Here is a 27,246-nt window from a genome sequence, read left to right as displayed (position 1 = left end):
GGGTGGCTCAGCTGCTATAGCTGTATATCAAAATTGTTGACCTGTGATGTTCCTAACAGAGGCATCTGAGTGAACTCCTGTGGAGGGTGAGGGAGATTTTTCAGTAACAGTTACGGCATCAGTACCTGATTGTTTCCTCGGTTAAGCCAGGGGGCGGGGAGGTAGAGGGTTTGCTGGGGCCCCATGGACCAGTAGCGTCCAAGATTCTGACCGTTGATAAAGACCACTCCTTTACTCCAACCCTGTGGATAAAAAAACACTGTAATCAGTGACTTGAAAATCAGAGTTTAGAGTTTCTCTGGGATCTTCTTTCATCACTTTGTTGGTCTGATGTGTGATGCCTAATACACTAGCTATGAATAAACCAGAGATAGGCCTACTACACTATGCATCAATAAACAGTATGGACAGGTGTTGCTGTCTTCCATAACCATAGAGCCTTTTGGGCTGCTTTACTCACAGGCAGTCTGATGAAGGTGTCTCTGGGATGGCCACCCACATACAGCTTGCCGTGGAAAAACCCTGGAAAGGAAGGCTTCTGGAAAACAGAGTTCCACTGGCCTGATGCACTCAGTCTGAAACATGGGACGAGATCACCCTATTATAACACAGGAAATTACTGACTAATACAATTCCTCGTCATATTTATTCATGTAACAAGATCATTTGTGAAAGTGTACAATGGCATGGCTTCAGTCATGGATATGTAAATGGTTTTATTCGACTTCTGATCTTTTGATGTAGTGTTGTTCTCAGTGGGCAAGCATTTTCAAGACGGCGCTAATTTCCCAGTTGATTATAATGTGGTTTTAACATGGTATTGGGAAACCACATGAAAAAGCTGTTATTTCTGCAATCTGGCATTGTAATCCTATGCTCAGTGAGAACCAAGAAGATAATCAACTCAAAAGAATCAGAGCTAGGCACAAGCAATGACAGAGACTCAGAACAGAACAAATAAACATGAAGATGGAAATTGAAAGATGTACATGATCAGTACAAACCTATTTACAAAGCCAGGCTTCATATCCAGACTATGAATGATAAAGTCTCGTAGCGGGGTATTGTTCAACTCAATGTCTCCGACAAGACCTGAAAAATAAGCCAAGGCTGAAATAAGGCGGTCTTTGATTTTCTACATTCAGTGGTTAATTAGCTGCTTTTGAGCTCCTATTCTGAAAGGATTTACTAATAGATGTGTCTAGTTATAGAACCACAAGGCTATCACTGACCCAGATACAGTAGGTTAAACTATTGAATTACCTTTACGCTGTTCATCTAGGAGTTTACCATAGTTCAGTCTCCCAGAGTTCTCCACGAGTAAACTCAATGTTCTCTCCCCCTTCAATGAAAAGTACATAAAAGATATGGAAACAATTGGAGGTGTTATCTACAGTGCACAATGCAAAGCAGACTAAATAAAGACAATAGAGGAAACATGTTGCTTTCAGTTGGACTGCAGATAATAATTGATCAAGTCCAATCTGTGGCTGTGTGATAGAAAAGTAGCATGTAGTTGTTTTCCAATAACAGGCAGGTGCAAAGTTAGTGATTGTGATTCCTCTTTGTTAGAACAACATTTGTCTGAAAACTTTCTGTTGGCATAATCCTAGCACCTTAGTGACAAACGCATTTATCAGCATCACCAGAAGCTTTCACCTCTAACATGGTGTTGAATATTAAGTAGCCAGTTTTGAAATCAGCTCAGCAGCATACCTATAGCCTGAATACAACTTTAAAAGATATGTGTTATTGTCACATACACCGGATAGCTGCAGCGAAATGTGTTGTTTTACAGTCAGCCATAGTAGTACGGCGCCCCTTGAACAAATTAGGGTTAAGTGCCTTGCTCAAAGGCACATCGAGAGATGTTTCACATTGTCAACTCGGAAATCCAAACCAGCGACCTTTCGGTTACTGGCACAACACTCTCTCCACTAGGCTACCTGCTGCCCGAAACACACACTATCACTATACCTTTCCATCAGGCAGAGCACACTCCAGCGTCTTATAGTCCAGAACTCCAACAAAGAGTTTGTCCACAAACACCTAGAAGACAAGAGAAGTTTATTAGCACAAATAATCTACTGACATAGGGTGTGCATCATAGGGTACTGTCACGACTTCCACCGAAGGTGGCTCCTCTCCCTGTTCGGGCGGTGCTCGGCGGTCGTCGTCGCCGGCCTACTAGCTGCCACCGATCCCATTTTCCTTTTTGTTTGTGTCTGTCTATTTTTTCACACCTATGTTCAGTTTAGTTGATTTCGGTGGGTTTATATACACCCCGCTGCAGGCTAGGCTTTGTGCAGGATTATTTGTTGTGTATTTGCATGTAAGGGGTGCGTGCCTGCACCACAGGGTTTCGTTTATATTTTCGGTAAATGTTAACCATGTGCTTGCGTGACTTTGTTTGTGGAGTCGAGGTTTCTCCTCCATGTGCATAATTTATTCCCTGTGGGTGGCGACTACTTTTGTGCGTGTTTTCCCATTTGCTTGTATTGTGCCTTCGGGACCGCCTGATTAAACGTTGTGTGCCACTGGAACTTCTCTGCTCTCCTGCTCCTGATTCCTACACACCCCCCTCCTACTAGGAGGCATTGTTACAGGTACTTGACATTTGCTAATATCATGAAATAATTATGATATAATGCCATGTAGCTGTGTCTGTCTGTACTCACCAGGGCTCTGTCTCTAACATTGTTCATGGAGTTCAGAAGGCCTCCGCTGTGGATTATGGTCTCATACAGAGTGTAGCCGTTGGACTGACCATTGTTATTGTTGACAGGAAGGTTCTCCATGTTGACTGGTTTCTCTGACTTCAAGGGCTACACCAGGACATAACAAGAACAACATCCTATCTAATCTGACATGATTATATATTATATGATACAGTGACATTAGAAAGTATTCATACAGCTTGATTTATTCCACATTTTGTTGTCTTACAGCCTGAATTCAAAATGGATTAAATAGATTTTTTTCTCACCCATCTATACACAATACCTCATAACAACAAAGTGAAAACATGTTTTTTGAAATGTTTGAAAATGTATTGAAAATGAAATACAGAAATATCTAATTTACATACACTGCCATTCAAAAGTTTGGTGTCTCTTAGAAATGTCCTTGTTTTTGAAAGAAAAACATATTTTTGTCCATTAAAATAACATCAAATTGATCAGAAATACAGTGTAGACATTGTTAATGTTATAAATGACTATTGTAGCTGGAAACGGCAGATTTTTTATGGAATACAGTGGGGCAAAAAAGTATTTAGTCAGCCACCAATTGTGCAAGTTCTCCCACTTAAAAAGATGAGAGAGGCCTGTAATTTTCATCATAGGTACACTTCAACTATGACAGACGAAATGAGAAAAGAAAATCCAGAAAATCACATTGTAGGATTTTTTATGAATTTATTTGCAAATTATGGTGGAAAATAAGTATTTGGTCAATAACAAAAGTTTATCTCAATACTTTGTTATATACCCTTTGTTGGCAATGACACAGGTCAAACGTTTTTTGTAAGTCTTCACAAGGTTTTCGCACACTGTTGCTGGTATCTAGACCTATCTGCTGCCTTTGATACTGTGAACCATCAGATCCTCCTCTCCACCCTCTCCGAGCTGGGCATCTCCGGCGCGGCCCACGCTTGGATTGCGTCCTACCTGACAGGTCGCTCCTACCAGGTGGCGTGGCGAGAATCTGTCTCCGCACCACGTGCTCTCACCACTGGTGTCCCCCAGGGCTCTGTTCTAGGCCCTATCCTATTCTCGCTATACACCAAGTCACTTGGCTCTGTCATATCCTCACACGGTCTCTCCTATCATTGCTATGCAGACGACACACAATTAATCTTCTCCTTTCCCCCTTCTGACAACCAGGTGGCGAATCGCATCTCTGCATGTCTGGCAGACATATCAGTGTGGATGACGGATCACCACCTCAAGCTGAACCTCGGCAAGACGGAGCTGCTCTTCCTCCCGGGGAAGGACTGCCCGTTCCATGATCTCGCCATCACGGTTGACAACTCCCTTGTGTCCTCCTCCCAGAGTGCTAAGAACCTTGGCGTGATCCTGGACAACACCCTGTCGTTCTCCACTAACATCAAGGCGGTGACCCGATCCTGTAGGTTCATGCTCTACAACATTCGCAGAGTACGACCCTGCCTCACACAGGAAGCGGCGCAGGTCCTAATCCAGGCACTTGTCATCTCCCGTCTGGATTACTGCAACTCGCTGTTGGCTGGGCTCCCTGCCTGTGCCATCAAACCCCTACAACTCATCCAGAACGCCGCAGCCCGTCTGGTGTTCAACCTTCCCAAGTTCTCTCACGTCACCCCGCTCCTCCGCTCTCTCCACTGGCTTCCAGTTGAAGCTCGCATCCGCTACAAGACCATGGTGCTTGCCTACGGAGCTGTGAGGGGAACGGCACCTCCGTACCTTCAGGCTCTGATCAGGCCCTACACCCAAACAAGGGCACTGCATTCATCCACCTCTGGCCTGCTCGCCTCCCTACCTCTGAGGAAGCACAGTTCCCGCTCAGCCCAGTCAAAACTGTTCGCTGCTCTGGCACCCCAATGGTGGAACAAGCTCCCTCACGATGCCAGGACAGCGGAGTCAATCACCACCTTCCGGAGACACCTGAAACCCCACCTCTTTAAGGAATACCTGGGATAGGATAAAGTAATCCTTCTAACCCCCCCCCCTTAAAAGATTTAGATGCACTATTGTAAAGTGGTTGTTCTACTGGATATTATAGGTGAATGCACCAATTTGTAAGTCGCTCTGGATAAGAGCGTCTGCTAAATGACTTAAATGTAATGTAAATGTAAATGTATTTTGGCCCATTCCTCCATGCAGATCTCCTCTAGAGCAGTGATGTTTTGGGGCTGTCGCTGGGCAACACGGACTTTCAACTCCCTCCAAAGATTTTCTATGGGGTTGAGATCTGGAGACTGGCTAGGCCACTCCAGGACCTTGAAATGCTTCTTACGAAGCCACTCCTTCGTTGCCCAGGCAGTGTGTTTGGGATCATTGTCATGCTGAAAGACCCAGCCACGTTTCATCTTCAATGCCCTTGCTGATGGAAGGAGGTTTTCACTCAAAATCTCACGATACATGGCCCCATTCATTCTTTCCTTTACACAGATCAGTCGTCCTGGTCCCTTTGCAGAAAAACAGCCCCAAAGCATGATGTTTCCACCCCCATGCTTCACAGTAGGTATGGTGTTCTTTGGATGCAACTCAGCATTCTTTGTCCTCCAAACACGACGAGTTGAGTTTTTACCAAAAAGTTATATTTTGGTTTCATCTGACCATATGACATTCTCCCAATCCTCTTCTGGATCATCCAAATGCTCTCTAGCAAACTTCAGACGGGCCTGGACATGTACTGTCTTAAGCAGGGTGACACGTTTGGCACTGCAGGATTTGAGTCCCTGGCTGCGTAGTGTGTTACTGATGGTAGGCTTTGTTACTTTGGTCCCAGCTCTCTGCAGGTCATTCACTAGGTCCCCCCGTGTGCTTCTGGGATTTTTGCTCACCGTTCTTGTGATCATTTTGACCCCACGGGGTGAGATCTTGCGTGGAGCCCCAGATTGAGGGAGATTATCAGTGGTCTTGTATGTCTTCCATTTCCTAATAATTGCTCCCACAGTTGATTTCTTCAAACCAAGCTGCTTACCTATTGCAGATTCAGTCTTCCCAGCCTGGTGAAGTTTTACAATTTTGTTTTTGGTGTCCTTTGACAGCTCTTTGGTCTTGGCCATAGTGGAGTTTGGAGTGTGACTGTTTGAGGTTGTGGACAGGTGTCTTTTATACTGATAACAAGTTCAAACAGGTGCCATTAATACAGGTAACGAGTGGAGGACAGAGGAGCCTCTTAAAGAAGAAGTTACAGGTCTGTGAGAGCCAGAAATCTTGCTTGTTTGTAGGTGACCAAATACTTATTTTCCACCATAATTTGCAAATAAATTCATTAAAAATCCTACAATGTGATTTTCTGGATTTTATTTCTCATTTTGTCTGTCATAGTTGACGTGTACCTATGATGAAAATTACAGGCCTCTCTCATCTTTTTAAGTGGGAGAACTTGCACACTTGGTGGCTGACTAAATACTTTTTTTGCCCCACTGTATCTATATAGGCATACAGAGGCCCATTATCAGCAACCATCACTCCTGTGTTCCAATGGCACGTTGTGTTAGCTAATCCAAGTTTATCATTTTAAAAGGCTAATTGATCATTAGAAAACCCTTTTTCAATTATGTTAGCACAGTTGAAGACTGTTGTGCTGATTAAAGAAGCAATAAAACTGGCCTTCTTTAGACTAGTTGAGTATCTGGAGCATCAGTATTTGTGGGTTCGATTACAGGCTCAAAATGTCCAGAAACAAAGCACTTTCTTCTGAAACTCGTCGGTCTATTCTTGTTCTGAGAAATGAAGGCTATTCCATGCGAGAAATTGCCAAGAAACTGAAGATCTCGTACAACGCTGTGTACTGCTTCTGTATAGAATTTTCATTAAATGTGAAAAAATGTATTTAAAAAAAATGTGTGTAGATGGGTGAGGGAAAAATTCTATTTAATCCATTTGAATTCAGGCTAACACAACAAAATGTGAAATAAGTCAAGGGGTATGAATACAGTGGCAGTGTATATACAGTGTTTTCGGAAAGTATTCAGACCCCTTGACTTTTTCCACATTTTGTTACGTTACAGCCTTATTCTAAAATGGATTCAATATGTTTTTTGTCCTCAACAATCTACACACAATACCCAATAACGACAAAGCAAACTGTTTTTTGTAGATATTTTTGCAAATTTATTACAAATAAAAAACTTAAATACCTTATTTACATAAGTATTCAGACCCTTTGCTATGAGACTCGAAATTGAGCTCAGGTGCATCCTGTTTCCATTGATCATCTTTGAGCTGTTTCTACAACTAGATTGGAGTCCACCTGTGGTAAATTCAATTGATTGGACATGATTTGGAAAGGCACACACCTGTCTATATAAGGTTCCGCAGTTGACAGTGCATGTCAGTGCAAAATCAAAGCCAGGACGTCGAAAGAATTGTCCGTAGAGCTCGGAGACAGGATTGTGTCCAGGCACAGATCTGGGGAAGGGTTCCAAAAAAATTCTGCAGCATTGAAGGTCCCCAAAAACACAGTGGCCTCCATCATTTTTAAATGGAATAAGTTTGGAACCACCAAGACTTTTCCTAGAGCTGGCTGCCCAGCCAAACCCTGCAATTGGGGGAGAAGGGCCTTGGTCAGGGAGGTGACCAAGAACCCGATGGTCACTCTGATAGAGCTCTAGAGTTCCTCTGTGGAGATGGAAAAACCTTCCAGAAGGAAAACCATCTCTGCAGCACTCCACCAATCAGGCCTTTATGGTAGAGTGGCTAGACGGAAGCCACTGCTCAGTAAAAGGCACATGACAGCCCGCTTGGAGTTTGCCAAAAGGCACCTAAACACTCTCAGACCATGAGAAACAAGATTCTCTGGTCTGATTTAACCAAGATTGAACTCTTTGGCCTGAATTCCAAGCGTCACGTCTGCAGAAAACCTGGCACCAATCCTTACGGTGAAGCATGGTGGTGGCAACATCATGCTGTGGGGATGTTTTTTAGTGGCAGGGATTGGGAGACTAGTTAGGATTGAGGGAAAGATGAACGGAGCAAAGTACAGAGAGATCCTTGATGAAAACCTATTCCAGAGCACTCAGGAACTCAGACTGGGAGCGAAGGTTCACCTTCCAACAGGACAATGACCCTAAGCACACAGCCAAGACAACGCAGGAGTGGCTTCGGGACAAGTCTCTGAATGTTCTTGAATGGCCCAGTCAGAGCCTGGACTTGTAACTGATCAAACATATCTGGAGAGACCTGAAAATAGCTGTACAGCATTTCTCCCGATCCAACCTGACAGAGCTTGAGAGGATCTGCAGAGAAGAACGAGAGAAACTCCCCTAATACAGGTGTGCCAAGCTTGTAGAGACATACCCAAGAAGACTCAATACTGTAATTTCTGCCAAAGGTGCTTCATCAAAGTACTGAGTAAAGGGTATGAATACTTATGTAAATGTGATATTTCAGTTTTTTATTTTTAATACATAAGCAAACATTTCAAAAAAACTATTTTTAAAACGATGTAATACCTTTTAAAATAAGGCTGTAACATAAAACAATGTGGAAAAGGGCAAGGGGTCTGAATACTTTCCAAAGCACTGTATAATATAAAGGTCAAGATCCATTTTTAGACAGCCAATTACCATAATTATGAAAAACATTATTTCTACAAGTGTCTGGATTTAGATGATGGGAAAGTAATTGTCATCTCATAAGGGAGCAAATTACAGCAATGGCTAGTTAATAATTAATGGTTTACGCAAGTACCAGACACGCTGCTACATTTGCCCAGAAAATAAACAATGAAGAGAGCATGTAAGGTCTCATCTAGTGATACAGTGTACATCTAATTCTAGTGATACATATATAACCAATTCTTGTGATATTGTATACAACCAAGTCTAGTGCAACTGTATACAACCAAGCAGTCCCGGCCAGGTTACAGCAGACAGCATGCTACTTGGGCCCTAGCTGCTCACCTTCTCAGTAAACTGCAGGCTCTCCCACAGTGACAGATGCTTCTGAATGATGACAGGCTCATACACACTCCTGGCCTGGAGGGAGGGAACCTCAGGAAGCTTCTCACCTGAGACACACAGACATAGTCAGATATAGAACATGCGGGGGAGTGGGAGTCTCTTGGTGGATAGAAACAGTACTTTTGAGTTTACCAACATGAACAGAGGGTTTGTAGGAACATCAATACACTCTAAGGGCTCTATTTTCGGCTGCCGTTAAGGCGGTGCTAGTGTCAAACGCACGTTAGTTTGCAATTTTGTCATGTAGAAACTGGCTTACTGGCATTATCAAGCCCTAACGCCAGGTTCGGCAATTTACCAGTCTTATATCAGAACATGATCCAAAGTGCTAACTTCAGGGAGGGCTGGTAGGGATATTTAAGACCAACCAAAAGCTGGTTTTAGTGGTAACGCAGTTGGTTACGGCATGAATTTTGGCAGTGGAAACACAGCCTATCCAGCACACTGCCCTATCCAGCACACTGCCCATCCAGCACACTGCCCATGGACAAAGAGTAGCCTAATGTGCTTTTGGTGCCTGCGTACTTCGTATTTAGAAACATAAAAAACAAAATGTTTTCTCCCATTTCTTTTTATTTGGTTAAAAATCTAGCATAGCCTCCCCTCCTCTCAATTAAGGCCTTCCCCCCCTGCCAAATGCAAGTCAAGACTGTCCATAACATTTTTGGCTCCTGAGACCGTTTGGAAATAAATCTTAATCGCCAAACCTTTATTAAAACATAACGTTTGAGAGGAGTAAAACAGTGAGCTGACATTCCCTTTGTATCTATGCATTGTAGGCTGGCCAACATTATTTTAGCCATGCAGGTCCCATTTTGGACGTGCGTAAAACCCCCTCCATGATGTAGGCTACTTTTCATGCCCATCATGAAACGAGAGATGAGAACCTCAGGTGAATACCGGTGAACATCATATTTAGAAGTTATCTGTAACCTTTAACAATGACTTTTTTTCCGTTTCATATGTTCAAAACCCAAGCCCTCCATTAGGCCTACTATAACGAAGGCTGTTTCAACAGCAATGCGAGTCTTTTTATGACATCATTACATTTTACATTGAATTAATGTCTGGTTTTTTTTTTAAACGTGCTTGTTTTTCATTGAATTTTATTACAACAAATCGTATTCGAATGATTCACCTTACTGGTTGTATTGTTACATCCGTGCATGCAATGTAACTGTCACACCCTGATCTGTTTCACCTGTCCTTGTGATTGTCTCCACCCCCTCCATTTTCCCCAGTGTATTTATCCCTGTGTTTCCTGTCTCTCTGTGCCAGTTCGTCTTGTATGTTCCAAGTCAACCAGCGGTTTTCCCGGTCTCATGCTTTTTGCATTCTCCCTTTTCTAGTCCTCCTGGTTTTGACCCTTGCCTGTTTCTGGACTTTGTACCTGCCTGCCTTACTATTCTGCCTGCCTTGACCACGAGCCTTTCTGCCACTCGGTACCTCCTGGACTCTGATCTGGTTTTGACCTTTTAGCCTGTCCACGACCATTCTCTTGCCTACCCCTTTGGATTAATAAACATTGTAAGACTCCAACCATCTGCCTCCTGTGTCTGCATTTGGGTCTCGCCTTGTGCCTTGATAGTAACATCTGGAGATGTGTGAATTTGGGAGTAGGCCTATTTGGGAGCAGTATAACGGTGAGTGGACATTCTCCCTTTCTTTTTATATTGGATCTTTGTCCAGCTACTGTGAGAAGTTTGGATGTGTAAAACCCTCCATAGTCTGCGTTGTTTTAATATTCTATGCCCATGAAGAGAAATTATGGTGCCTGTAAGTGTAACAGCCTATTTGAAACAAGTTTTGTTTAGAATTTGAATTGAATTATTCGTTCTCTTTTGAGGCCTTGTCAATAATGAAGTCAGCCATAATCCAATTTACAGTAGGCCGAGCTCCTATATCAGTGTGAATGCCATTGAAGCCACGCAATTACTTAGAACAACGTGGAATGCAAATGGGTTCAAGTTAATGTATTTGGTTCTACATTTTGTTATTTTGTTTCTGTAAGCCATTTAACAAACTATAACAGACTAACATTGGAATTGGAGATGATTCCAAGGCAATACATAAAAGACCGTAAATACACAACTAGATATTTCGCCAAGGAGCACGTTCTGATTGGCCAGTGAGGGGCCGTGTTTATTCATCAAAACCCAGCGAACGCCAGCAAGTGCGGCAATAATTGTAATAGTGAAAATAGCACAAATATTCCTGACAATCCCCTGAACCTTTGTCTATATAGCGCTATATTGTTAGGGCTCTATTTTAACAAACCTTACTAGTAGCTGGAGCTATATATTGAAAATAAACTGTTTATTCAGACTGTGTCATTGCTAGATAATAATATAAATGATCGGTTACAAGATAATTAAATCTATTTATTTTTGTCATAACATAATCATTTCATATGATCATTTTGACCTCTGCATGTGACAAATGACGACTCCAGATCAATACAGAAGTGGAAAACATCTGTGACTAAGGAAATAATCCAGGTTTTTAAGATAATTACTGGGAAAACATCTGAGCTTGACAGCAGTAGCAGCATCCAGCTGATAGTACATGTCACACAATCATACCCATTCTCCCTTTTCCAACTGTTGGAGCTGAATGTTGGTGCTCTGTAAGAGATGTCCTCCAGCCCTCTTTAAGGTGTTGAAGCACTCTGAGAAACCTGCAGCCACTTAGGGTTATTGGTGGAAAGTGCTCCCCTACCACTATGTTCAACATCTGGGCCACTAAAAGGGGCTAATGGGTGGCAAAAATCACCTAGTCCTGAAATGGCATTCTGAGTTTAAAAGCCAAGTATTTCTATGGAGCAAATTGCCGTTTCACACTTTTGCTGTTTGATATTGTGTGAGCTGCCTGACAAAGTTATCATCAGCTGCAGTTTATAAATGTCACGTCCTGACCAGTCTGGAGGGCAGTAGGCCGGAACCAGAGCCACCTCCAGGATGGGTGGGTTGGGGAGGGGGGGTGTAGCACAAGTGCCGTCGTTGATGGCAGCCACCTTCCCTTCCCTCCCTTTTTCTTTAGGGGGTATTATTTTTAGTTTTTTTGTTGTGGTATTGGGGATTTTTGTGGTTTCTGTTTAGGTGCATTCGGGGTATGCACCTTTAGGGGGGGGGGGGGGTAGTACTGTCACGTCCTGACCAGCAGAGGGAGTAGTTGTGTAGTATTTTGGTCAGGACGTGGTAGAAGAAGAAGAAGTCTGTGTATGTGTGTTCTGGGATGTCTGTTTCTATGTTGGTCTGTGTGGCTCCCGATCTGGGACAGCTGGTTATCGTTGTTCCTGATTGGGAGTCATATATTAGGAGTGTGTTTGTCATCTGGGTTTGTGGGTTGTTTCGTTAGCACTGCTATTATCTATAAGTATAGCCTGTTAACCTGTCTTTAGTCGTTCTTGTTTATTGTTTTCCGTGTTTGCTTTATTCATTTTCATTAAAAGATGAGTATTCACATCCCGGCTGCATTTTGGTCAATTCAACACGGCTACACCTGTGACAGAACAACCCACCATAAAGAGACCAAGCAGCGGAGGAAGGAGAAGAGGGACGCTGAGTACATGGACTATGGTGAGAAAAGGACCTGGAAGGAGATCTTGGAGGGAAAAGGCTACTACACTTGGGAGGAGATCCAGGCTGGAAAGGATCGCCTTCCATGGGGACAGGTGGAAAGAGAGAGGGAGGAAAGGCTGGTGAGGACCGGGAACGCTACCGGGGTACACGACTGGCGAGGAAGCCGGAGAGGCACCCCCAATCATTTTTTGGGGGGGCACACAGGTAGTTTGGCTAGGCCAAGGAAGAGCCATAAGCCAGCTACCCGTGAGTATATGGAGGAGCGTATGGAGTGGAGGGCGCCGTGTTTTGCACTATCTCGCCCATACGCACGCACAGTCTGGTGCGCGCTATTCCAGCCCCTCGCAGATGCCGTGCTAGAGTGGGCATCCAGCCTGGGAGGAGGATGCCTGCGCAGCACGTCTGGTCGCCGGTACGCCTCCTAGGACCAGGCTACCCTACGCCCGCTCTACGCACGGTAACCAGCAAGCCCCTGCACAGCCCAGTTCGCCCTGTACTAGCACCCCGCTCGTACAGGGCTGCTAGTTCCACCCAGCCAGGACTGGTTGTGCAGGAGGTGCGGTCAAGGCCACCTGTGCGCCTCCATGGCCCAGTCTTTCCGGTTCCCGCCTCTCGTGCTAACCCGGAAGTGAGTACCTCCAGTCTGGCACGACCAGTACCAGCACCACGGATCAGGCTTACAGTGCCTCGTCCAGAGCGTCCGGCAACAGTGCCTCGTCCAGAGCGTCCGGCAACAGTGCCTCGTCCAGAGCGTCCGGCAACAGTGCCTCGTCCAGAGCGTCCGGAACCGGGGGAGATGGCCCGCTGTCCGGAACCGGGGGAGACGGCCCGCTGTCCGGAACCGGGGGAGACAGCCCGCTGTCCGGAGACGGCCCGCTGTCCGGAACCGGGGGAGACGGCACGCTGTCCGGAGACGGCCCACTGTACGGAACCGGGGGAGACGGCCCGCTGTCCGGAACCGGGGGAGACGGCCCGTTGTCCGGAACCGGGGGAGACGGCCCGCTTCCCGAAACCGGGTGAGGCGACCGGCGGCCCGGAACCGGGTGAGTCTGGCCGCAATCCGGAACGAAGTGAGTCTGTCGACGATCCGGAACTTAATAAGTGTATATTTAACTGTGAACTAAATAAGTCTGCCTACAGCGTTGACCGGAAAGAGTCTGCCTACAATCCACAACAGAGTGAGTCTGTCTACGACCCGGGAACCCAATGAGTCTGCCTACAGTCTGGAGTGCAGTAGGCCGGAACCAGAGCCACCTCCAGGATGGGTGGGTTGGGGAGGGGGGGTGTAGCACAAGTGCCGTCGTTGATGGCAGCCACCTTCCCTTCCCTCCCTTTTTCTTTAGGGGGTATTATTTTTAGTTTTTTTGTTGTGGTATTGGGGATTTTTGTGGTTTCTGTTTAGGTGCATTCGGGGTATGCACCTTTAGGGGGGGGGGTAGTACTGTCACGTCCTGACCAGCAGAGGGAGTAGTTGTGTAGTATTTTGGTCAGGACGTGGCAGAAGTCTGTATGTGTGTTCTGGGATGTCTGTTTCTATGTTGGTCTGTGTGGCTCCCGATCAGGGACAGCTGGTTATCGTTGTTCCTGATTGGGAGTCATATATTAGGAGTGTGTTTGTCATCTGGGTTTGTGGGTTGTTTCGTTAGCACTGCTATTATTTGTAAGTATAGCCTGTTAACCTGTCTTTAGTCGTTCTTGTTTATTGTTTTCCGTGTTTGCTTTATTCATTTTCATTAAAAGATGAGTATTCACATCCCGGCTGCATTTTGGTCAATTCAACACGGCTACACCTGTGACAATAAACTTGAAACTACAATGTCATTGAATTCTACAGTGGATTGATATTTGAACTGAATTTAAAGAATGTTGTGCAAGTTGGACTGCCTGCCACATGCATAATCAAATCGTATTACCTTGGCTTTTAACCACTACAGCATCTATTGTCCATTTTGAAGAACAATACTATTTATTTAATGTTGTTATTAAACCAAGTGTTAGATATTCAATTGACAGTATTTTCATTCTATTTATGGTCAATTATTAGAGATAATGTTTTCGTCTGTGACTATGGGTACGCATTACTCACAAAACTCATATGAGCTGAGAGCCAAAAGCCCTGTGATAGACTAGTGTCCTGTCCAGGGGGTGTACTTGTACTGTACATTAAGGTGCCTCATTCTAGAGAAACAGGAGATAGGCTCCTGCTCCTATAAACCATTCCGGCTTGCAAAAGCCAAGGCGTGTGCAAGGCTACTTACTTACACAGGGTATGCATGACTCATGAAACTCAGTTGAGCTGAGAGCCAAACAATAGCATATATCAAGTTGGATCTAAATACAGAACTAGGTCATGTATATGTGGTGCTGAATAGAACATAGACGCACGCTTTAGTGACCACTCTCATCCAGGCCAATGCTCATTGTTCAACATACTGCACAACGTAAGGATGAAACATGTTAAGATAGCCCTGAAGATCTTAGTTTACCGGGAGGCTGGATAAATGTAAGATTGCTCTGACTGTATGTGGGAGGTGGGCCGTGTCCCTAAACTGTTAATCTGATGTCCCGTCCTATCCTTGCTGTACTGTAGTCCAGGGTATCTCAAACTCGGTCCTGGGTGTGTCCCCCCCCCTCCTCCCCGCTTGATGATGAGTTGGTTATTTGAATCAGCTTTGTAGTGCTAGGGCAAAAAACAAAAACATGCACCCAGGAGGGGGGAGGGGAGTTTTAGAAACGCTCCTGTAGTTCACCATACCCAGCATCAATCTCACACACATCTCTGATTGGGCAAGACAGACTCAATGTTCCCCATAGGGCCTTACTAAGTGACTTTGGAGAACGATGCAAAGAGCCCCTCACGGCGACACTCACTGTGGTAGCGGCTCAATACATTCCTCAGAAGAGTGTACTTGGTGGTGTAATCCCCTGCCTCAGATAACGGAGCATCGTAATCTGAAAAGATAATGCCACTATCAGAACAGCAAGAGGCACGAGGAGCGAAAGGCGGGGATGCCTGCTCCCGTGTCCGATGAGTTTCACTCTGCTCCTTTCAAACATCTCAGCCAGCAGGAGACATATTTTGTGGTTATCTTGACAGATAGGGCTGCAGGAGTTTGGATGGAGGCAACAGGCAGTGGAGAAAATAAAATGCAAATACAGACTACAGACTACTGACTTGAAGGTCAAAGAGCAGGTGCCAATGTGCCACTGTTACTGTGTTTGACATCAATGTCATTCTCCTCTGAGTAGCGAGGTCAACAGTCCTAAACAGGATATAAAACCCATCATGCAGTCTTTCATTTACATTTCCCATGCATTTTATTAGCTGATGAATTAATTATGCAGTGAGTGCTAAAATGCAGCCTGAGGTCAAGCACTGTTGAGGAGTGACAGCACCATCTACTGGCCTTTACTAACAGTACAATGACTGTGCATTACTGTAACACCGCCTGTATAACTGGCTGGTGTAAAATCCTTATCAGAGGTATGTTTCAATAAAGAGAAATAACAAGGCAAACTATGAGAACATATTGATTTTAAAACAAAGATCCAAATAGAACTTACCATAGCTTGTTACCATTGGCTTAGGCATGGGCGTGGCAATTGCAAAGGCCCCGTTCATGAAGCCAAAATTAGTTCCTCCGTGGAACATGTAAAAATTGATTGATGCGTCCTGTTTCAGGATTTCCGTCACAATAGCAACCATGTCTGCCAAAGAAGGGTGACAAATGAGAACTTACTACTGATGGGTACAGAGACATAGTAGAACTTCAAGACCTGGTGCACGTAATAGGTGTATCATATCCATTGCTATAAAATCTACCTCTATATTCAAGCGCTGTGGCAGGTAGCCCAAGAGTAAAACAAAAAGTATGATAACATTTGACAAGCAATTGACCTCGTTCCAAGCATCCTATTGCCCTTAAAATCAGTTCAATTGCAATATGGATTAAACCCCGCCACACCTTATTACATTTAACTATAAGTCCTTATAGGAACAACCCGATCCCCATTCAAAATCTCCTGCCTCAACATACTGATTAGCTACACATATTGCATAGAACAGTGGTTCCCAACCTTTTTTTTCAATTAAGGAACTCAGTCTGGCATTAAACTTTCTCTTGATGTAAGTTGTAATAGTAGAATGCACAAGGTGCAATTTGGAAATTGGGTAGTGCATCATCAGTTCCTCTTGTCATTGCATACCTTAGAGAGCTATTTATAACTGGTCAGAAATGTCCAGATCAACTAGCCCATGTCAGCTAACATTTTTTTTATTTAGTTTTTTAAGACCTTGTTGGGGGGGGGGATGTTCCCCAATGTTCTCCAATTCTGGAAGGGGGGCACCGTGGGAAAAAGTTTGAACTTCTGATATAAACTCAGCAAAAAAAGAAACGTCCCTTTTTCAGGACCTCGTGTAACAACACCTGCACAGGATCGGTACATCCGAACAACACACATGCGGGACAGGTACAGGATGGCAACAACAACTGCCCGAGTTACACCAGGAATGCACAATCCTTCCATCAGTGCTCAGACTGTCTGCAATAGGCTGAGAGAGGCTGGACTGAGGGCTTGTAGGCCTGTTGTAAGGCAGGTCCTCACCAGACATCACCGGCAACAAACCCACCGTCGCTGGACCAGACAGGACTGGCAAAAAGTGCTCTTTACTGACGAGTCACGGTTTTGTCTCACCAGGGGTGATGGTTGGATTTGCGTTTATCGTCGAATGGAATGAGCGTTACACCGAGGCCTGTACTCTGGAGCGGGATCGATTTGGAGGTGGAGGGTCCGTCATGGAGGTGGAGGGCCCGGATCTCAATCCCATTGAGCACGTCTGGGACCTGTTGGATCGGAAGGTGAGGGCTAGGGCTATTCCCCCCAGAAATGTCTGGGAACTTGCAGGTGCCTTGGTGGAAGAGTGGGGTAACATCTCACAGCAAGAACTGGCAAATCTGGTGCAGTCCATGAGGAGGAGATGCACTTCAGCACTTAATGCAGCTGGTGGCCACACCAGATACTGACTATTACTTTTGATTTTGACCCGCCCCCTTTTGTTCAGGGACACATTATTCTATTTCTGTTAGTCACATGTCTGTGGAGCTTGTTCAGTTTATGTCTCTGTTGTTGAATCTTATGTTCATAAAAAGTGCCAAGTCTGGTACCTGAGTGCCAAGTCTAGGTCCAAAAGGCTCCTTAATAGCTTCTACCCCCAAGGCATAAGACTGCTGAACAATTAATCAAATGGCCACCTGGACTATTCACATTGACACTGCTGCTACTTGCTGTTTATTATCTATGCATAGTCACTTTACCCCTACCTACATGTACAAATTACCTCAATTAACCTGTGCCTTCGCACATTGACTCGGTACCGGCACCCCGTCTATAGCCTCATTATTGTTATTTTATTGTGTTTTTTTATTTTATTTTTTACCTTAGTTTATTTAGTAAATATTTTCTTAACTCTATTTCTTGAACTGCATTGTTGGTTAAGGGCTTGTAAGTAACCATTTCACGGTAAGGTCTACACCTGTTGTATTCGGCACATGTGACAAATACAATTTGATTTGATTTTGATCCTGTGTGTGCGAGATAGACGTGGATGCTGCTGACAATGACAGGACAAAACCAGGCCTGGGGACCTGAGTCATCAGTGGCTGTTGTTCAACATAAGAAGGACAGTCTGGAGAATCTACATGACATTAATACACATCCACGACTGAGTGCCAAGCTGTATGACAACTGACAAGTATTTACTGCAGTGATGCACTGAAATTGTGAAAATTTAGATTTTTTGAATCACCATCATGACCAAAATATTCCAAAGCAAGCAGTGGCTACAGTGTTATGCTGAAGGTGTGTGTGTGTGTATTAAACGGTTAGTCAGTAGCCCTTTCACATACTGTACTGTTCCCTGCTGAAAGAGAATGATTCACACATGTATGCACTGCATGGAATACACTTCTATTGAGTGTATATACACACGACTATAGGGACTTTGCTGTTTCCATTTATTTTGAAGGTTCTAGACACTGAAGGCCAGTATAACACAGTATTAAACAGTATACAAATCACAGCTTGGTTCAGTTGGAATTGACTACATGGATCAAAATACAATTTTAGGGGGAATAAAAGTTTATGATGCTTGGCTTGGAAATAAGCACACATTTAAAGCATATTAATTTCTGACAGAAACATATCACAAAGGAGAACTGACCATATGCTAAGCACCATGTGACCAATCTATTAAGTGGGACTCATGCGGTGTGGCAAACGTCCTGCTGCTTGTGGAAATATGACTTACCCTCAGCAGCAAAAACATGGTGAAGGTCACCCCAGAGGTCAAACCACCCAGACCAATACTCCATCACCATCTTGGGCTTCTGGGGCTAGAGGAATTAGGAAAGGGAATGTTCAACAGAGAGGTACAAATAAACAAAATATATGTTACTCCTTGTAGACATAGTATTTACTCCATGAACATCAGGGTCCAGTTTTTAAAAAGTTACAGTGCATTCGGAAAGTATTCAGACCTCTTCACTTTTTCCACATTTTGTTACGTTACAGTCTTATTCTAAAATTGATACAATTATTTGTTTTACCCATCAATCTACACACAATACCCCACGATGACGAAGTGAAAATGTTTTCGACATTTTTGCACATTTATTAAAAATAAAAAACAGGAAAACCTTATTTATATTCAGACCCTTTGCTATTAGACTCGAAATTGAGCTCAAGTGCATCATGTTTCCATTGATCATTCTTGAGATGTTTCTACAATTTGATTGGAATCCACCTGTGGTAAATTAAATTAACTGGACATGATTTGGAAAAGCACATACCTGTCTATATAAAGGTCCCACAGTTGATAGTGCATGTCAAAGCAAAAACCAAGCCATGAGGTCGAAGGAGCTGTCCATAGACAGGATTGTGTCGAGGCACAGATCTGGGGAAGGGTACCAAAATATTTCTGCAGCATTGAAGGTCCCCATTCTTAAATAGAATAAGTTTGGAACCACCAAGACTCTTCCTAGAACTGGCCGCCCGGCCAAACTGAGTAATCGGGGAGAAGGGCTTTGGTCAAGGAGGTGACCAAGAACCCAATGGTCACTCTGACAGAGCTCCAGAGTTCCTCTGTGGAGATGGGAGAACTTTCCAGAAGGACAACCATCTCTGCAGCACTCCACCAATCAGGCCTTTATGGTAGAATGGCCAGATGGAAGCCACTGCTCAGTAAAAGGCACATTACAGCCCGCTTGGAGTTTGCCAAAAGGCACTTAAAGGACTCTCAAGATTCTCTGGTCTGATGAAACCCAGATTGAACTCTTTGGCCTGAATGCCAAGCGTCACGTCTAGAGGAAACCTGGCACCATCCCTATGGTGAAGCATGGTGGTGGCAGCATAATGCTGTGGGGATATCTTTCAGCGGCAGGGACTGGGAGACTAGTCAGGATCGAGGTACAGATGAACGGATCCTTGATGAAGATCCTTGATGAAAACTTGCTCCAGAGCACTCAGGACCTCAGACAAGACAACGTAGGAGTGGCTTTGGGACAAGTCTCTGCATGTCCTTGAGTGGCCCAGCCACAGCCAGACATGAACCCGATCTAACATATCTGGAGAGGCCTAAAAATAGCTGTGCAGAGACGCTCCCCATCCGACCTGACAGAGCTTGAGAGGATCTGCAGAGAATAATTGGAGAAACTCCCCAAATACAGGGTGCCAAGCTTGTAGCATCATACCCAAGAAGACTTGAGGCTGTAATCACTGCCAAAGGTGCTTCAACAAAGTACTGAGTAAAGGGTCTGAATACTTATGTAAATGTGGTATTTCATTTTTTTCTTCCATAAATTAGTAAACATTTCTCAAAAAGCATTTTTTCATTTAATCCTATCCGATTGCCAAAATCCAATTAGATAACTTCTGAAAAACTCGGCCAAGACTATAGGCATCCAAAGACTGTGGTTCAAAGCAACTTATTTCACAGATTAAGACTAAATAGCTAATATCCTCTGTTTTATCAACAGGTGTCAGATGAAACTGAGTAACTGATCAATTACAATGCAGGAGCTGGAAAAATCTAATGATAAATATTAGTAGACAACCATCTGAACACACTTCAATACATTCACTCACTTGAATTGCATCCAGATACTTAAATCCCTCTGGGCTCAGTTTCTGAAAATTGATGGTTTCTAGAACTATTGACGGAAAACAAAAACTCAACAGTACATACAGTAAATACACAACAAACACAAATAAAATACAGCATGCCAGTATCCCACTGGGCACATTTCATTGAAATGACGTGGAAACAACGTTGATTCAACCAGTGTGTGCCCAGTGGGATGCTACAGTGACCTCATGCTTAGGAAACGGCTTTGCATTTTAACAGATATTTTTGTCATGTTTTCTCCCTAGCTTAATCTGTATCCATCTAAACAACACAGGCTCATCTGTCTCCTTTGTGTTTAGGCTTCAAGTGGAAAGGGAATTAGTCAAGGAGCAGTTCTAATGAAGCCTAACAGCAGCTGCCTAACACACACACACCGGTCCTTGGCACAGACAGAGCTCTTCTGTTATGGGAGAATACCAACTACAGTTCAGGCAGAGACTGTCAGATGGGCCAGAGGCTCTACTATTGTGCAGCTGTCTGTATGTCCAGTCAGTACAATACCTCCATTCACACCCCCGAGGTTCCGCCCATCCTGGTTGTCTGAGGTCAGGAGCAGTTCCTCGATCCCCCTGGATAATAATGCCTAGAACAAGGATCTCATCTCAATCATGCTCATATGTCCAAGTTGATATTCTACTATTGAAAATGCAAGTAGTTGTAGTGAAGTCAAGATAAAGTGATGCACGGTGTGTATTTATGTGTATGTGTGTGTGTGTGTGTAATAAAATAGATGCACTGCATTGTCTTACCTCCTTTATGTATGGCATATATTCTATGTCTTTTGCATAAGAGCCATACTTGTTCTCCACTTGAACTGCTATAATTGGGCCCCCCTTGGAGTACTGAGTTTAAAATAATAAATCAAATAAGAGCGAGCTTTCAATTGATTCCAGAATAAGTCACAAGAATATATTTTCAAAGCCTTTTGGATTGATAAAACATCAAGCTTCACATTTTAAGAATATTTTAGTATTGTGATAGCCCTTATCAACAACCATATCTATGCGGTGACATTGTTGTCACACACAATTGAACCGGAAAACTGGAAACCCAAGTCAGCTTAATAGAAGAGTAGTGAGAAAAGATTAACCTGATATGGTGCAACTCTTTGAATGAGTTGATCAAAGAAGGAGTCAACTGCATCTGTGAAACCTGGGTAGGTTGTTCTCAACTTCATGTCTGGATCACGCAGCAACCAACTAGGAAGAAAGCAATACATAACAACTCTCCAATGTTATCAACAATGTATGCAGTTACATTTCAATACTGTTGCACTGATGGCAGTAATGCATAATGAGTGCATTGATTGCTTCATAACGCAGTGTGAGTTTAATGGATTTCCAACTATCTATAACCTGGTTAACCTAGTAGTACATAATGAGATATTTCTGGACCAATTACCCTTCCTCAATCCATTAAGATGATGATCAGAGTCAGTCAAATGACTCTCATTCAGGGGGAAAAGCTCAGCAAATAACTATTTTCATTCTCTGTGTGTGTGTGAGCAATATGTTTTTCCTCTTAGATCTGTGATTCTATTTAGCCACATTACTAATAAGGAATGTGGGACTGCCTGTCCAGAGACCTGAGGGAAATAGCACCACACTGGAAATGAGCATCACAATAATTAATGAGGAGAAATGGATGAGATGTCGTATAGGGGGACCTATACATTCAGGGAGCTTAAACCAACCTGGGCCAAAATGTTAAAACGTGGGAACATCTAACCTGGGCAGCCCTCCTAAGTCCCACTCAGCACAGATGTAGGGTCCTGGCCGCAGAATCACCCAGAGCCCCAACTCTGCTGCTAGACTGATGTACGCCCTGAGAGACACAAGAGAAAAGCACAGAGACAAAGCTCAACAGCTCTATCAAACATTTTCATCACAAAATCATTTAAAAAGTGGAAGTCTTGCTTACTTTAAATCCAATTGGTCCTGGAAGTTGAAAACCCCTCTCTCTGGCTCATGCAGGTTCCATGGCACATATCTGAAAGATAAAGCAGTCATTCTCAGTATCTCTCCATAGAGAAGCAGTGAGTGGTGGTATAAGAGAACATGAGGTGTTCTGTGTGTCCCTACGTGGTGAGAGTGTTGACCCCACACGCCCTCATCTTCAGCAGGCGGTCCCCCCAGTAGGCTCTGGGGACGCGGAAATAGTGGATAGAGCCCCCCAGGATGCGAAAGGGCTCTCCCTCCAGAGTGAACTGAGAGGAGTTGGCCCTCAGTCCCTCTTTCTGGCTCATTCTCCCCACATCTGGGTGTTGGCTGGAAGAGAAAGACAAACTGCTGGTCAATCCAGAAAGTTAGACTAGATAGGAATCATAGGAACTCGACAATGGCATCTAAGGTGAGTAGCTAAGTATTTATAACACAGACCCAAAGTTTTAGTTAAATCAACAAAGCTTTCAGCATAGTGAAGAATAATGAAATATGCTACAAGCATGCTACTCTTCTTGTCTGACCAGAATGCAAATGTGAATGTGAATATGCGGGAGATTTACATAGTCAATTGCTCACACTGTCGATGCACTGTGCCATAAGAATCGGCAAAATAAAAGCGAAATGTCTACACAAGGTTAAGGTCCAGAGCAGGTGGGTCAGGTGAAAGTTCATGATAGGTTAAATGGAGGATATGGAATGGCTTTGAATTAATTTGACTATTGATAGCATATTATTTTTTTCACCTTTGGTATAGGCCTACCTCTTCTGTGTAAAAATAATAACAATCTGATCAAATGTTCTCATTATGAATTGTCTTTGATAGCATTGCCTATAATATATTTTACTTAAATAACCAGTTTGGGATACTGGTTGCATATTGATGCATTTGCAGGTCCATGACAAAATTAGAAAACACAACAACAAACTGGACAAAACTTTGCAAACACTCGAGACCCGCCCATAAAGTCTTACCGTGTGAATTGAAAGATAATATATCCGACGATAATAAAACCGAGAATGGCATACCGTCGTATGAGAGACAGCCTGGCGACCATGGATGTATTTAAAAAAAATACGAATAACGATCCAACGTCGCAACAACGGCTTTGACAGCCCACGCCTTCAAAGACCCCGCGTTAGACAACACATCACCGGAAAAACAGGCTTCTGAATAGGATAATAATACTGTAGTACAGGCGATTCACTCTAGGGGAAAATACAGGTGAGCGCTATAGACCACATTGAATTAAAATATCAATATTCACCAGAATTTCACAAAACTCCAATCCTAATGCAAGTGGACAGTCTGATTGTTAGTTCTGACAAAGCCCACACTGTTTCTCATTAGGCTATCATAATTAGATTTTCATTATGCTATAGCCTTTACTTTGTACACTGAAGGTGAGTTTTGGTAGACGTAGGATTTTGCTGGCTTTCAATAGGCATTATGAAACGGATAGTTGTATACTGTAGACAACCGACTGGGAGGCAGCACTAATATGTTTTATCCTTACAACCAAAATCAGTAAAAAGACAGGTCAGGCGAACTTGCGTAGAAAGGAATTACCACATGGCGCTCCAGCCTACTGTTTACACTAGATTGTAATGGGGGGAAAAACATATATCTTTTTACATATGTAATTATCTGACTCTCCCTGACACACGCATAACACACGCTGGACTGTAGCTGGGCTGTGTGCTTAGGGTTGGTTTCATCAGACCAGAGCATCTTGTTTCTCATGGTTTGAGAGTCCTTTAGGTGCCTTTTGGCAAACTCCAACCTGGATATCATGTGCCTTTTACTGAGGAGTGGCTTCTGTCTGGCCACTCCATTATAAAGGCCTGATTGGTGGAGGACTGCAGAGATGGTTGTCCTTCTGGAAGGTTCTCCCATCTCCGCAGAGGAACTCTGGAGCTCTGTCAGAGTGACCATCGGGTTCTTAGTCACCTCCCTGACCAATGCCCTTCTCTCCCGATTGCTCAGTTTGGATGAGCTCTAGGATGAATCTTGGTGGTTCTAAACTTCTTCCATTTAAAAATTGATGGAGGCCAATGTGTTCTTGGGGACCTTCAATGCTGCAGAAATGTTTTGGTACCCTTCCCCAGATCTGTGCCTCAACACAATCCTGTCTCTGAGTTCTATGGACAATTCCTTCGACTTCATGGCTTTGTTTTTGCGCTGACATGCACTGTATAGATAGGTGTGTGCCTTTCCAAATCATGTCCAATCAAGATGTAGAAACATCTCAAGGATGATCAATGGAAACAGGATGCACCTGAGCTCAAAGTCCCATAGCAAAGGGTCTGAATACTTCTGTAAATAAGGTATTTCAGGTTTTATTATTATTATTATTAATACATTTGCTAACATTTCTAAAAACCTGTTTTTGCTTCGTCATTATTGGGTATTGTGTGTAGATTGATGAGGAAAACATTTAATTTCATCAATTTTAGAATAAGTCAAGGGGTCTGAATACTTTCCAAATGCACCATACATCAGCCTGGCAGCAGAGTTGGGGCTCTTGGTGATTTTACATCCAGGACCCTACATCTGTGCTGAGTGGGACTTAGGAGTGCTGCCCAGGTTGTTTCCATTACTTTAAGCCTTTAACTTTGTAGCAGGGGTTAGTCCAATTTTACCCAAGCCAACATGTTGAATGCTCAACTTTTTTTCCTTTTGGCTGGCTGTTCCGTGACAAAAACATGAAGTTAGAAGCAGAGAACCCTTTCCTTGACAAACTCATCCCAATAATTACGCCTCTACAATTACGTGAATAAGTTACCTTATTATCCAAGCTATCAAGTCCTGATATCTGTTCGCAGAGAGGTTCGTAGTTTGAAGAGGGAGGCCCCATCATTGCAGTTCAAGTGGAGAATGAGTACGGCTCATATGCAAAGGATGAACGATACATGCCTTTTATAAAGGAGTTAATGTGATACTGTACTGTTTCTCACTATCGGCATAATATTATATGCCCAGTATAGACTTTTGCAGTGACCTCTAAATGTATAGTGAAACTGTATCTCCTTTGGCCAGCTCTATCATCCAGAGGGATCAATGAACTCCTGCTGACATCAGACAATCGGGAGGGGCTATGTTTTTTTTCTTGACCCCTCCTCTCTTAAGTTCCCAAGACGGTTAACCTTCAAAGACTGGCCAACGGAACCATGTAATATTTAGTGTACATGCAGGTATAGTGCCAATGAGTCTGTATTTTCTTCTATTTTGTCTTGCATCTGTGAAAACATAGTGGTTCAAAGACTAAGTGTGACTTTGCCCTTACTGTAGCCCCAGAAACCTCTGCTTGTAATGGAGTACTGGTTTGGGTGGTTCGATGTCTGGAGTGAATCTCACCATGTGTTTCCAGCAGAGGGTATGTTTCCCTCCAAATCAATACATTACAAACGAGATGAAAATCATGTCATATAACCCCTAGTTATATCAACACTTAAAGTTAATCTATTATTTACATTTTAGTCATTTAGCAGACACTCTTGTCCAGAGCGACTGGGGTGGCAGGTAGCCTAGTGGTTAGAGCATTGGGCCGCTAACTGAAAGGTTGCTAGATCAAATCCCTGAGCTGACAAGGTAAAAATCTGTCATTCTGCCCCTGAACAAGGCAGTTAACTCACTGTTCCTGGGCTGTTGTTGTAAATAAGAATTTGTTAATATCTGACTTGCCTAATTAAATAGTAGTGAGCACACACATTTTCATTTGTACTGTTGCCCACGTGGGAATTGAACCCACAATCCTGTCATTGCAAGTGCCATGCTCTACCGACTGAGCCACAGTTGACCATCCATCCATCACGCTAAGGACTGTATTAGTGGCCACCGTCTAGCATTGATTCGGTCTGTCTCCTCTGGTAGACATGTTGGCTGTGGTGTCACAGATACTGGAGCCAGGTGTATCCATCAACCTCTAAATGTTCCATGGTGGAACCAGCTTTGGCTTCATGAATGGAGCTGTGGTGAACCTTGGCACCTACAAACATCAAGTCGGAAGCTATTCAGACAGTTTTATGTATCCCTTGAACTGACATTTCCCAAATTTACATTTCCTTGCCAAGAAAAATGTTGTCATCTGAATCTGAATCTTTTGTTTTTTAGATCATGATGCTTCGTTATCCGAGGCTGGAGATTACACCACCAAGTATCAGCTCTTGAGGAATGTATTCAGCCAGTTTCACTGTAAGCTTTCTCTTTCAAACATTTACATACAATACTATTTGCGTTTTGGAAAATAACAGGCACCATATTTCATTTGCGAAATTGTCTAACTTGGAGTGTATCTGTGTGTCTCAGGTGAGAAGCTTCCTGAGGCTCCCTCCCTCCAGGCCAGGAGAGTGTATGAGCCTGTCATCATTCAGAAGCGTCTGTCACTGTGGGAGAGCCTGCAGTTTACTGACAAGGTGAGCCAGGGGTCAAGTAGCATGCTGTCTGCTGTGACCTGGCCTGCTTGGCAAGTTGGCAATACTCAAGGGTTGATGTTGATTCCATAATGGTCATTATTTAATTGAATGCACATCATTGACATTGTTTCATCATCAAGCCCTTGAAGTCAGAGGGGCCTGTCAACATGGAGAACAGTAACAATGGTCAGTCCTATGGCTACACTCAATATGAGACCACCATCAGCAGCGGAGGCCTTCTGAACTCCAAGACAAATTTTAGAGATTGAGCCCTGGTGAGTACAGACAGACACAGCGACATGGCATGAATTTACTACAGTAAATGGTGCACACTGTATGACAATACATCATTTGTACTAATAAAGTTGGCTTGTCTTCTAGGTGTTTGTAGACAGACACTTTGTTGGTGTTTTGGACTATAAGATCGTGGAGATTACACTGCCTGATGGGAAA

The 27,246-nt window shown here is 43.6% G+C and overlaps 2 protein-coding genes across 3 annotated transcripts in view; one reads left to right on the top strand and one right to left on the bottom strand.

Annotated features, from left to right (window-relative positions):
- LOC115163549 (beta-galactosidase-1-like protein 2) overlaps positions 1 to 23,543 on the bottom strand; it is a 24,326-nt gene extending 783 nt beyond the window's left edge. The window contains exons 1-18 of the mRNA XM_029715541.1: positions 23,353 to 23,543; positions 22,519 to 22,704; positions 22,358 to 22,426; positions 22,166 to 22,261; positions 21,528 to 21,636; positions 21,187 to 21,279; positions 20,939 to 21,020; positions 20,398 to 20,462; positions 18,563 to 18,647; positions 15,820 to 15,963; positions 15,127 to 15,207; positions 8,615 to 8,721; positions 2,679 to 2,825; positions 1,978 to 2,049; positions 1,264 to 1,342; positions 1,005 to 1,092; positions 461 to 575; positions 126 to 242 (exon numbers count right to left, since the gene is read on the bottom strand). Coding sequence (XP_029571401.1) covers positions 126 to 242; positions 461 to 575; positions 1,005 to 1,092; positions 1,264 to 1,342; positions 1,978 to 2,049; positions 2,679 to 2,825; positions 8,615 to 8,721; positions 15,127 to 15,207; positions 15,820 to 15,963; positions 18,563 to 18,647; positions 20,398 to 20,462; positions 20,939 to 21,020; positions 21,187 to 21,279; positions 21,528 to 21,636; positions 22,166 to 22,261; positions 22,358 to 22,426; positions 22,519 to 22,704; positions 23,353 to 23,435 — 1,818 coding nt within the window. The 5' untranslated portion in view covers positions 23,436 to 23,543. The remainder of the gene's footprint in view (positions 1 to 125; positions 243 to 460; positions 576 to 1,004; positions 1,093 to 1,263; positions 1,343 to 1,977; positions 2,050 to 2,678; positions 2,826 to 8,614; positions 8,722 to 15,126; positions 15,208 to 15,819; positions 15,964 to 18,562; positions 18,648 to 20,397; positions 20,463 to 20,938; positions 21,021 to 21,186; positions 21,280 to 21,527; positions 21,637 to 22,165; positions 22,262 to 22,357; positions 22,427 to 22,518; positions 22,705 to 23,352) is intronic.
- On the top strand, positions 23,533 to 27,246 carry LOC115163553 (beta-galactosidase-1-like protein 2). Of its 2 annotated transcripts, XM_029715545.1 has the most exons (7): positions 23,533 to 23,602; positions 25,418 to 25,572; positions 25,670 to 25,754; positions 26,492 to 26,572; positions 26,687 to 26,793; positions 26,934 to 27,068; positions 27,175 to 27,246. In XM_029715545.1, the coding sequence occupies exons 2-6, from the start codon at positions 25,567 to 25,569 to the stop codon at positions 27,060 to 27,062; spliced, it is 408 nt and encodes a 135-aa protein (XP_029571405.1). In that variant the 5' UTR covers positions 23,533 to 23,602; positions 25,418 to 25,566; the 3' UTR covers positions 27,063 to 27,068; positions 27,175 to 27,246. The 2 variants fall into 2 exon arrangements, with proteins under 2 accessions (XP_029571405.1, XP_029571406.1); XM_029715546.1 differs by lacking the exon at positions 25,418 to 25,572 and having other exon boundaries at positions 23,577 to 23,602.

This window comes from Salmo trutta, chromosome 26, assembly GCF_901001165.1.
Source record: "Salmo trutta chromosome 26, fSalTru1.1, whole genome shotgun sequence".
In the NCBI taxonomy this organism is placed as follows: Eukaryota; Metazoa; Chordata; class Actinopteri; order Salmoniformes; family Salmonidae; genus Salmo; species Salmo trutta.
Note: the sequence above shows the minus strand (reverse complement) of the source record. Positions and strands in the feature narration are given on the sequence as shown.

Excerpts from the sequence above, each read along its gene's own strand:
- LOC115163553 (XM_029715545.1), top strand. Across the intron at positions 26,573-26,686 it reads TGTATTCAGCCAGTTTCACT|GTGAGAAGCTTCCTGAGGCT; the intron begins GTAAGCTTTCTC and ends TGTGTGTCTCAG. Across the intron at positions 26,794-26,933 it reads GCCTGCAGTTTACTGACAAG|CCCTTGAAGTCAGAGGGGCC; the intron begins GTGAGCCAGGGG and ends TTCATCATCAAG.